The following is a 12,621-nucleotide window of genomic DNA, read 5'->3' as shown; positions in this document are numbered from 1 at the left end:
TGTGCAGTGTTGGCGGGACTGGCCTGGGCCAGCAGGTTAATGAAGGCAGGGGATTAACACCCGGGGAGTGGAGCGCCTCAGGGACGGGACAGGGGGTCCTGTTAGCCCTGGGCCTTACCAGGCCTGCATGCTTTACTCTCACTCACTTTGGGACAAATTGTGTTCTGCATTCAGGGACACCACATCCAGTGAGAGATTATTTTCAGTCCGTTGCGCTATAATTCCATCCATAAGTAACACAATGACATAATGTCTGTTTTGGTCATGGGTTTCATACACTTTCTGTAATAAAACATAAACTAAATGCAAAAACGATCCCCCATCGGAGGATCCTGGGACAAAATCTTATCAAATGGGGGTCCGTGGTCAAAAGGTTTGAGAACCACTGGCCTATACAAGTAAAGCATGTGCTTTAGGTGCTTCACTAGATAGTCTGTCCCGGCCTCTGAAATGAGTGAAACAGTCACGAAAGTAAAAGTTTACATTCTTTAGTGAGGTATTCTACTTCTTTATTCCCCCAGAAAATAATCAGTTCTATTTCATGCTCAAACTGTGACTACAGTTATATGTAATATATATACGTATATTCCATCTTGATTGAACATAAACAGGAACATTTGAAATCATTGTGTTGGACTACAACATGCCTTCCACTCCATCTGTATGTTTATACTTCCTGCGAGGGGCCCTCTATTTATGGACAACTGGAGAACACAAATAATCATCCCCCTCAAGTGAAAAATCTGCTTTTATTATCCGCAAAGTTTTGCCATGCCATTGTGTACTCTCACGCTGCCTCCTGATTGCCTGTTTATTATTACAGAGCTCCTGCTGAGCCAATGGGGAACCGGCCAATTCCAAAAGGTGCCAAGCCATTCCCAGCCATTTCCTGTCTGTGACATCATTGTGTATTCCCCTAAAGCACAGCACACTGATCCGTGTCTTGTCTGCAGCCTGGGTGGCACACATCACACACAAAGATGGATAAACACAAGATGCACAAGTTTTTCATAAGCCCTTTAGACGTGTATCAAAGTTTTTCATATGCCCTTTAGACGTGTATCAAAGTTTTAAATAATGCCCTTTAGACGTGTATCAAAGTTGTTCATAAGCCCTTTAGACGTCTATCAAAGTTTTTCATATGCCCTTTAGACGTGTATCAAAGTTTTTCATAAGCCCTTTAGACGTGTATCAAAGTTTTTCATATGCCCTTTAGACGTGTATCAAAGTTTTAAATAATGCCCTTTAGACGTGTATCAAAGTTTTTCATAAGCCCTTTAGACGTCTATCAAAGTTTTTCATATGCCCTTTAGACGTGTATCAAAGTTTTAAATAATGCCCTTTAGACGTGTATCAAAGTTTTTCATAAGCCCTTTAGACGTCTATCAAAGTTTTTCATATGCCCTTTAGACGTGTATCAAAGTTTTTCATATGCCCTTTAGACGTGTATCAAAGTTTTTCATATGCCCTTTAGACGTGTATCAAAGTTTTAAATAATGCCCTTTAGACGTGTATCAAAGTTTTAAATAATGCCCTTTAGACGTGTATCAAAGTTTTTCATAAGCCCTTTAGACGTCTATCAAAGTTTTTCATATGCCCTTTAGACGTGTATCAAAGTTTTTCATATGCCCTTTAGACGTGTATCAAAGTTTTTCATATGCCCTTTAGACGTGTATCAACGTTTTAAATAATGCCCTTTAGACGTGTATCAAAGTTTTTCATAAGCCCTTTAGACGTCTATCAAAGTTTTAAATAATGCCCTTTAGACGTGTATCAAAGTTTTTCATATGCCCTTTAGACGTGTATCAAAGTTTTTCATATGCCCTTTAGACGTGTATCAAAGTTTTTCATAAGCCCTTTAGACGTGTATCAAAGTTTTTCATAAGCCCTTTAGACGTGTATCAAAGTTTTAAATAATGCCCTTTAGACGTGTATCAAAGTTTTAAATAATGCCCTTTAGACGTGTATCAAAGTTTTTCATAAGCCCTTTAGACGTCTATCAAAGTTTTTCATATGCCCTTTAGACGTGTATCAAAGTTTTTCATAAGCCCTTTAGACGTGTATCAAAGTTTTTCATAAGCCCTTTAGACGTGTATCAAAGTTTTTCATAAGCCCTTTAGACGTGTATCAAATTTTTTCATATGCCCTTTAGACGTGTATCAAAGTTTTTCATAAGCCCTTTAGACGTGTATCAAGGTTTTTCATAAGCCCTTTAGACGTGTATCAAAGTTTTTCATAAGCCCTTTAGACGTGTATCAAAGTTTTTCATAAGCCCTTTAGACGTGTATCAAAGTTTTTCATATGCCCTTTAGACGTGTATCAAAGTTTTTCATAAGCCCTTTAGACGTGTATCAAAGTTTTACATATGCCCTTTAGATGTGTATTAAAGTTTTTCATAAGCCCTTTAGACGTGTATCAAAGTTTTACATATGCCCTTTAGATGTGTATCAAAGTTTTTCATAAGCCCTTTAGACGTGTACAAAGTTTTACATATGCCCTTTAGACGTGTATCAAAGGAGGTTTAAGTTTTTCATATGTCCTTTAGATAGACGTGTATCAAAGGAGGTTTAAGTTTTTCATATGCCATTTAGATAGATGTGTATCAAAGGAGGTTTAAGTTTTTCATATGCCCTTTAGATAGACGTGTATCAAAGGAGGTTTAAGTTTTTCATATGCCCTTTATGGCTCATTTCCACCACATTTTACTGCCCTGCACAGCTCGTCACCAGTCGGCTCTACTCGTTTCGGCCCGATGGATGTTCTGCTTCGACCGCCGATCATCTGCCCCCGCCCACCCCCGCCCACAGCTGGTCGTCATAGCGACCGCATATCTGTCCTTCGCTTATAGCCGAAGTAGACTATAACATAACGTTACAATTAAATCCATCCACAGAACTTTTAAACTGTTTATGAAATACTGGTGCCTCTAAATGACCTACAGTGTACATGGGCGAATGTGACAATCGGCCAGGAGAATGGATATCACTTTGTAGTTAGTCAAACTCACAGGCATGCACTGCGCGGGGACGGGAGAGGCGCTACAGAGTGAAGCCTGTACCCCGGCGGCCTCTCACCAGGCAAGACCGCGGCTTCACCAAAGACCCACCTGCGGCCTAGCGGAGTGCTGCACTCAACTACAAAGGCTTCCTGAGCAGCAGACTTTTTTCACTCTCAAAACAATTGAAACCACCGCCACGATTTTATTTCCCCAGAGGCGAAGGCAGCAACACAAAAGACTGATGGAAATATACATAACAGAAGAGAAGGTAAGCCCACTAAACTGGTATGCAGCATTGCATTGACAGTCAGTAGATAGACAGAGTAAACACGATTCTGCGTGACCAATCAGTCGTCAACAATGTTTTCACGTCACCGTATGGTACCGGGTTCGCAGCCCTAGAACCCCGACGAGGCAGGGACGAAAAGTAGCACGACTCAACCCCAACTCAACCCGGGCTGGGACAGTTTTTACCGGTGGAATGAGACCATTTATCGAGTCGAGCGGAGCGGGATTGCGCTACTAACTGCGGTGGAAATGGGCCATAAGATAGACGTGTATCAAAGGAGGTTTAAGTTTTTCATATGCCCTTTAGATAGACGTGTATCAAAGGAGGTTTAAGTTTTTCATATGCCCTTTAGATAGACGTGTATAAAAGGAGGTTTAAGTTTTTCATATGCCCTTTAGATAGACGTGTATCAAAGGAGGTTTAAGTTTTTCATATGCCCTTTAGATAGACGTGTATCAAAGGAGGTTTAAGTTTTTCATATGCCCTTTAGATAGACGTGTATCAAAGGAGGTTTAAGTTTTTCATATGCCCTTTAGATAGACGTGTATCAAAGGAGGTTTAAGTTTTTCATATGCCCTTTAGATAGACGTGTATCAAAGGAGGTTTAAGTTTTTCATATGCCCTTTAGATAGACGTGTATCAAAGGAGGTTTCTGGTCCTGGATACATTCACATGCCATGCCTGAATCATGGTGTCATTCTTCAGGACCGTTGCATGTTTCAGCTTTGATGGAACGTTGACCTGGTCTGGTTTCATATTTGGAGTTTGAAATCTGTAATTTGCCAACTTAAACATGGTGTGTGTCCACAGGCCTTCAACTTCAAACATCCATTTAACATGTTCTTAAATAGCCAAAGCCCTGCAATCCCTGTTGCGTCGTTATTATCCAATAATCTCATGGAATAAACTGCCAACATGGTAATGGTTCAAAGGAATCTGAATTTGGAAGGCTAAATCAATCATCGCCCCAAATGTTTCCCTCAACCAAGGTAAACAATGGGTTATAGCAATAATCTACCGTTTGTTTGTTTGTATGTTTGGTTCATCTACCACACCAATTCTCCATAATAAGAACTCCACACATTCTTAAATGCAACGGTACATGATAAAAACAAGTTTTCTTCTGCTTTTGGAAGATAAGATAGGAGATAAATCAGTACAGCTTTAGCTTGTCTGAAAGACTGAGCTGTAACCAGTGAATCAACGAGGAAAAAGGTCAGTCAATAACTCTACCAAATGTTCTCGACACCAAATGCCGAGCCATTCCTATCACTCTTTGGCTCATATGTTTACATCCTGTAAATCAAAGTGGGCCGCAGGTGTCTGCATCACTTAGACCTCAAGTGCTGCTGGACTGAGCAGAAAGGGTTTCTTGGCATGTAACACCTTAAAGGTTTCTCTGAGATTTGTGTCTCAGATCAAGCTAATATACGCATATTCAGGGGAAAATCTACAATTCAGATATGTATTTAACCAGGATTTTGATCAATGTGTTATGTGTTGACAACTCTCTCCCAAAACTGCAACCCAGATAATCAAGACTGTAATCTGAAGTGCCATCAAGACATTGTTTATGGAGTTGGTCAATTGATAATGAAAGGAAAGCAAACTTTGTTCTTATATGTTGGAGCTTTTAACTCAGCTTCATATCATGTAGAGATAATGGCTCTGAAGCAACCTCTTGCATGGCACCGTAACCCCGGCGTTACGTTTCAGATTTTTTGCTGTTCATCTGTCATTTATGTGATTAATTAGGTAGTTAATTCTGAACAATGCTGTTCATGCTACATACCAAATTAACCGGCTGAATCTTGCGCATCGAAGCATATCTTCCTTTTTCAGATCAGATCAACACAGCAGAAGTTATAGCTGTCTTTGTACAAAGACAAAGACAACATTTCAGATTATTTGGCTTTTTCAAAAGGCTTTTTGGAAATCCGCCTAGGTATCTCCCTACAAAAACCAGTGCCAAATACTCATGTTTTGGTATTTTTTCATCTTCTTTGAGTTGGGATGTGGTAAGGCCTGTGGCTATGTCTCCATTGGGTTTCTAGCCATAAATACAACAACCACAGGTAACTGTTTACACTCTAAAAGTGTTTTTTATTCTAGTCGAGAATCAACCACTGTGTTTGAGCTGGTGTTACTCAGGGTCAGTAACACATAGTCATTCTGACACTTGGAACAGAAAGTTCAAAGTCTTACCTTTCAGAAAAGGTCAGGCAGTTGTCTGTACCCCTAGCGGTTCAGCCACAGTAAGCATTTTAGTTTGGGTATGTCGTTTTCACCATTTTCTTCAGAAATAGGTGGCTTTAGAAGAGGTTTTTAAGTTGGCCCCATCACTCTTGGTCAGTGGGCCTCCACTTTGTTGTCCAAGGAGCTTTCTGCTTCCAGTTTTGGAACAGACCTGTTCATAGATAATAAGGGAACAAACTACCAAGGGACCAAGCTAACATGAAATGTATGAGTTTAGTTCATCCTAAACTTACCACACCACTTATCCACAGCAAAACTTGAATTCTCAGTCAGACAAATACATCATGTCATAGTGCAACACACTATCAGCTCCACTGCTCCAGTAAATCAATTGTTTTTTGCGTGTGCTCCAACTGCAAAAACCAATGCAGGCTAAAGATAGATGGCTGCTGCCATCCTTCTCCGCAGACTACAGTGAATGGATAGGGGGGGTTGAGAAACAAGAAATTCTATCTTGTATTCTTTGAAATGTTCTTCATTACTCCAAGCCAGATCTGATGGTCTTAACATTCAAAAAAGCACACAGCCCCAGGCAGCTGCTCCTTTCCAGCAACAGCAACAGTAAAGGCCAAAGGACCCAACAGGTACTCACAGCTGAGAATTGTAAACTAGAGGAGGTGGAAGCTTTACTTTGAGTGGATGATTTCACTTTCTTTAAGCATGAATAGCATTTTCCTTGGTTTGTCTTTTCTGTTTTCTCCCCCTCTCAAACACAATACAGGTGTAGAGGCCGGTGTTGCTACACTAAAGGCAATCATAGACCAGTAACAGAATTGCCGGACTGTTCCAAAAAGTATAAGTTCAAATGTTCCATGTTGAAGACAGAGTCACTTTTCATCCATCACAATTGTTACAGAATCAAAGATCACTCAGATGTGGGCATGCATTTGATGTTGATGGTACGTAATTTGGCTGCTTTCAACTTGATTTACTGTAAGTCTTTTTTTTTGCAGGCAATGATTGATGCTGCATTTCACATATGTATTAAATAAGATGCCTTCTCAACAAAGAGCTACATTATTCAGATGTTAATGTATTCAAATAATCAGCTGACCTCCAGACGCAGGAGGCATGCATGGAACGCTCTCTGTTTCTGGTTAGCCTCTCCTCTATTTCCTTGCCTAAAATGCAGTACTGTAGGCTACTTTGATGTTGTCTGGAGTAGCTAGGCCTACTCCAGGGTTTGAGCGTTCACTTTCTCTGGCATTGTTAGAGGCATGTATAAAAGTCTGAAAAGGTGTAATTGTGTCATTATAACAAAGTTATTTCATTTGTCATTAAGGCTCAATAAGAATTGTTTCAAGTGGAGTCTGAATGCTCAGTTGGCAGCAAAGTTTGCACCTGTCTCTCTGTTGGTCTCTCAGAAATAGACATATTTACGTAACAAAATCAAATCAAATTGAGTTGTTTCAAAATATGAATATTGCTGCAGTTAGTCTGAAGGCTCCGACATAATAATTTATCAGTTAGACCATTTGTTTTTCCAGCAGGCTTGCAACTGGAAAATATACACAATTCAAATGAAGCGAGAGTAGCCTAGACAGATGTAATTTAGAATAAACTATAAATTGATTTGACGCTATATGCGGGTAGTTCTTTAAATTCAAATAATTATTAGGAGGCACAAATAATAAATTTGACATGATGGATACATCATGTCATTTTTCAGTATCTGGTCGGACTTATCACCTGTCAGTTACAGACACAAGTGAATTATTTAGTTATTTAGTTATTTCTATTTGTTTACAAAACATGGTGTGAATATAGTTTTCAGCCAAATTGATAGAATATATATATATATATATATATATATATATAGTGTGTGTGTGTGTGTGTGTGTGTGTGTGTGTGTGCGTGTGTGTGTGTCTATGCGTGCGGGCACGCACACACACACACACACACACACACACACACACACACACACACACACACACACACACACACACACACACACAGTATATACAGTAGCTATATTGATTTTATGGTAGCCTAACACTTTACAATAAGTACACAAATAATGTAGTAGTTACTGTAGTAGCTACTAGTAAACTAATCATTAACTAATAGTTAGTTAATGAGTAGTTAATTAATAAGTCAATTAGTAAGTCATTAGTCAATCACTAGTTAATCATAGTTAATGGTAGTCATTAGTTAATGATTAGTAGCCTATCTAAGTTCCTGAATAGAGTAGTTAATCATTACTTAATGATTACTAAATGTCACCTGGTGAATATAGTAGTTAGTTAGCCTACTGATTAGTCGGTCAGTTCCATGAGTAGAGTTAATCGTTCGTTAATGATTAATAAATGTCATACAAATACAAATAATACAAGTAATAATAAACATAATCATCATAATAATATACTATTTTTTATAATTTGTTATAGGTTACGTTTTTATAAATCCAATGGTCTAAAATATCATAATTATCCAACATAAGACATACCATAAGATAAGCTCAAAGAAGGTGCGATAATTCTTCATACTTTTTGAAATAATTTGAAAGTTTGATTTAACTTAAATCGTACTAAGGCTTGATATAGGTGCTTTATGCGTACAACTTTTCCCCTCAGGCTGATCTTAGAAATGTAATTCTGCTGCTCTCTTCAGACTCCCCTTCTTCCATCCTCCTCCACACACACACACGCACGCACGCACGCACGCACGCACGCACACACACACACACACACACACACACACACACACACACACACACACACACGCACGCACGCACGCACGCACACACACACACACACAGACACACTACAAAAAAGGAGAAAAAAAAGAGACTGAAACTATTCTCTGATTGACGACATAGGCCCGGACTGTAGAAGCTCTAGAAAACACCCCGATCTTCCTCATATCGCCTCACAGAATTAAATAATGCTTTTCGCCTTTTACTCCATGGATTAGCCACACTACTGTGGCTGTTTGCTTACCTTTATGTCGACGACCCCATCGGCTGCCAATAGTCGTTGCAGGTGGCAGTATAGTGGCTCCTTTTTTTAAATCCATTTTGAGCTTCTTGTTGAGCTGTCTGTCTGTCTGTCTGTCTGTCTGTCTGTCTGTCTGTCTGTCTGTCTGTGCACGCAGATCCTTACTACAGGTCTGTGGAAGTAAAGGCACTCGGAGCTCTCTCTATGTGCACTGGAAGGCGAGTCTCTGCACAGTCTGAACATCTGCTCATTTCACGTGACTTTTTAAAAATACTAACATCTGTTCTAAATAGGTTTCATTCTGTGCCTCTGCATCGTGTCAATTGCCAACTCCTCCATGCAAAAAAAAAAGGGGAAACTTCTTTGAGGATTGTATTGCATAAGGGAGATGAAGTGAATTTTTTTAAGTATAATTTAGGCACACATATCATGAATAGGCTGCAACTTTTGTTGTATTTTTTTGTGTATTAAATGGAAAACTTAAATTTGAAAAGTTGCCAATAAAGTTCCCTATTTTAGTCTATAGCCTACTTGATCTATAGGCCTAGTATTCGTCAAGCATTTTTTCCCCTCAAAGTGAGAAAAGCCTGTGTAGCAGCCTACCTTGCATGGCCCAAGGCTCCTTAAATTTCATAGACATCTGGGGATTCCATACATGCCTCGCAAGCCAATTACACACCTTCAAACGGGCACACGCTTTGATTCAAGGAGGGGTAGAGAGTTAGAAACACTTTCCCAGACCATGTACGGCCAATCAGACCTCGATATGAAATATTTTGTATTAATGCCAATAAGCCAGCTATAGGCTGACAAGCAACAACACTGAAAGCCTTGTCTGTTATTCGGTTATTTTAGGCTTATATTGCACTGGGGATTCACAAATTCACGAAGGATCATGCAAATTCACGTGACATCGTCCCATAGGCCTATGTTTGATCGGTTTTATTTCACCATATGACAGCAATTGTGTGTGTATGCAGGCTGCTAGGCTATCGGCCAACTAGGACAAGTGATCTTTTCTATTTTGAGAGGCATTAGCTTAGCAGCATACCTATATGTTATCCTGCACAATTATTGTTATTATGTTTTGATGGAGTTCTATAAGATATTGAGCACAGGCCTAATGGTGACATGATCTCAGTATTATTGTTGATAGGTCTACTTTTTGTTGTTTAAGGACCATTCTTTAATTGAGTGTAAACAAAGGCAGTCCCGTCAAAAAAAGGAGAGAGAGAGAGAGAGAGAGAGAGAGAGAGAGAGAGAGAGAGAGAGAGAGAGAGAGAGAGAGAGAGAGAGAGAGAGAGGGGTTAGGCTGAGGCTCATACTGTTATCAAAATTCAGTGTCATTGCTGCATGAATTTTTATAGCATTTATAGCATTTTATATTTGTTTCAATAGCCTAAATATAGCAACAGAGCTCGGTCTCATGATGTAAGCGGAGAATCAGAACCTTGATGTTCTTTGCAACCCTGTAATCTTTGTTGGTTTTTGTTGGTTTGTTTTTAATTGTCGCTGTCATTGTTGTTTTTGTTGCTGTTGTTGGTTCTCTATCTTCCTCTCTCTCTAGTACACCTACCTCTACTATTTCATGTGTAACTGAGAGAGCCTGCTAACTACATTTCAGTATTAGTTTGTTTTTGTCGTGGTGGTTTTGTTTGTCACAGTTTATTTTTGGAAACCCAAAGCTTGTGAAAATATCAAACATGATGGGTGGGAGTGGGAGGGGGTGGGGGGTCAAGGGAGGGAGAAAATGAGACAAATGTTATGATGTTACCTGTATATTGTCTGACGATACTCTAATAAAAACATTATAAAAAAAAAAAAAAAAAAAAAAAAATTGTTTGTAGGTTACTGTTGTTGGTAACATATACGCTACAAAAATATTATTTTTTTCTTTTGCTAAACTTCTGAAATTGACCAACACTGGGACTGGGATAATTATGGTGTTTTGTAGCTTTTTTTCTTTTTCTTTTCTTATTTAAATAAAATAGCCTAAAGTTTTCGTTCCCCTCGTGTTTGTGTAAGATGCAGCTTCCAAGTGACTGTCGATAGTAGAACATGATGTGACTGCTAAAGCAGGTCCACTTCTAGCACATAGACCTACATATTATGGCAGGTAGATAAATGTCAGCTATTTTTCATATAATTAATACCAAATGCCTATCATTTTGTTGTTTAGAGTTAAGACTGGCCTACTTTGTCATACATACGTTTTTATTTATTTATTTATTTATTTATTTATTTATTTATTTATTTATTTATTTATTTATTTATTTATTTATTAAGTGCATGAAACTAGATTAACAATCAACAAATTATATTAAATATTCATTTACAGAAACGAGGTAAAAGGCAATAAATTCCATTGTCATTTTCTTTAATGCAAAAAATATACAAACATTTACATAAAGATAATAAAAATAGGAATGTATTTCAGACACAGGATCTATTCCTCAATGTAACACGTTTCACCAATAAATAAATAAATGTATTCTGAAAACGTTTTTTGCACAGGTTAAATCCACAAGTCAACTTGCACCACCCAATGACAGTCTCACACAAAAACTGAGACTGCTTCGATGCACTTTGACCTCCACAGGAACAAGTCCAAAGGCATGCATTAAAAACATACATTTCAAACATTCGTCGTCAACAATAAGAAAGCATATCAGAATGGAGTGTAGTGAGCCAAGTCCCCACTGGGCCTTGCAAAGTGATCCCCCGAAAGCCTCTGTCCTCTTTAAATAGTGTTCTCATGTATCCAGCATTGGACTCCAGATTTGTCCCGTCAAGATTTGATAAGTAGAATCAGCAGTCACCTGTGGGTCAAACAAGGCATTATCACTAAGTGAGATACACTGTTTCAGATGGTCAGAATAGAATACGAATAAGAATAAGAATAAGAATAAGAATAAGAATAAGAATAAGAATAAGAATAAGAATAAGAATAAGAATAGAATAAGAATCGAATAGAATAGAATAGAATAGAATACAATACAATAGAATAGAATAGAATAGAATAGAATAGAATAGAATATAATATAATAGAATAGAATAGAATACAATAGAATAGAATATAACTTTATTGTCAAGGGTGGAAAATTGCCTTTGGCTCACCAAACAACAAAAAACAACAACATGAGAAGCAAACACCGGCAGGCAGTTAGTAAGACAGAACAGACAGGGACTAGCCTACTCAGTGGCATTAAATAATAAAAAGTAAACCCCTATAAAAAAGACTGGTTTTCTGAATTATTATTTGCCCATATTACGTAGTAGGTAAGTTATGACCTTCTTAGTTTGGAAGGCGGCAGTTAGAAAACCGTGCATACCATTTTGGGCATTATTTCTCCAGATGCTAGTGAGATGTTGACATGGACCAAGCGCCCTCCATCCTCCATACAGAGAAGGCGTAGCTCAATCTCTCATGAGCCACATAACTACAACTTGCCATTTTGGAGTCCAGCTCGTCGCTTTGCAGCACTTGGCAGAGGAAATCGATGTATCTGGCCGCGAGTTTGAGGGTCTGTATTTTGCTGAGTTTATCTGAGGGCAAAGTGGGGATAATTTTCCGCAAAGATGAGAAAGCCTCGTTGAGTGACTGAGTCCTCTGGCGCTCCCGCACGTTGGCCATGACTCTCTGCGTCTGCAGCTCTTCGAAAGACTGTGGGCTGCTGCTGCTGGATTTCTTGCCTCTTTTCCCAGGGGTCGGGCTATCTGAATCCTCCCCGTTTCTCCTGCTTGATCTCCTCTTCCTCCCACTTCTCTTCGGCTGCCTATCCACTTCTCCTTCCTCGCTGTTGCTCTGCAGGCTGTCCACGGGAGAGACAGGAGAGCTGCTAGACTCTTCTCCCATAATTTCCTCCGACATCACCACTTGGGTAGATGCAGGCGACCAAAAGTGTCCCGAAGATTATTTTCCTCTCATGAAGTTAACGGGTCGTCCCACCTGTAGGGCTGTCTGGCGTCGGAGACACCGAAGTATCCATAGATGGGGCCCGGGGAGGACAAGTCTTTTCTGATACTTGAGAAACTTAGGCAGTTCTTATAGGCTGCATGGCGTAAAAGTTTTTGGAGAGAGACAGGATTGGCCAAGAAAATGAATTACGTGAGGCGAGGGGTGGGCGCATCCAAGGAACTAT

The 12,621-nt window shown here is 39.2% G+C and overlaps 1 protein-coding gene across 1 annotated transcript; it reads right to left on the bottom strand.

Moving 5' to 3' along the window:
* Window positions 1-10,926: 10,926 nt before the first annotated feature.
* Window positions 10,927-12,416, bottom strand: twist1b (twist family bHLH transcription factor 1b). Its single transcript, XM_083638443.1, has 2 exons — window positions 11,812-12,416; window positions 10,927-11,298 (listed from the first exon to the last, which is right to left on the bottom strand). Exon 1 carries the CDS (start codon window positions 12,348-12,350, stop codon window positions 11,838-11,840), a length of 513 nt encoding a protein of 170 aa, XP_083494569.1. The 5' UTR covers window positions 12,351-12,416; the 3' UTR covers window positions 10,927-11,298; window positions 11,812-11,837.
* Between the last annotated feature and the right edge of the window lie 205 nt (window positions 12,417-12,621).

This window comes from Poromitra crassiceps, assembly GCF_964638095.1.
Source record: "Poromitra crassiceps genome assembly, chromosome: 1".
In the NCBI taxonomy this organism is placed as follows: Eukaryota; Metazoa; Chordata; class Actinopteri; order Beryciformes; family Melamphaidae; genus Poromitra; species Poromitra crassiceps.
The sequence above is the reverse complement of the archived record's forward strand: the minus strand, read 5'-3'. Positions and strand labels throughout refer to the sequence as shown.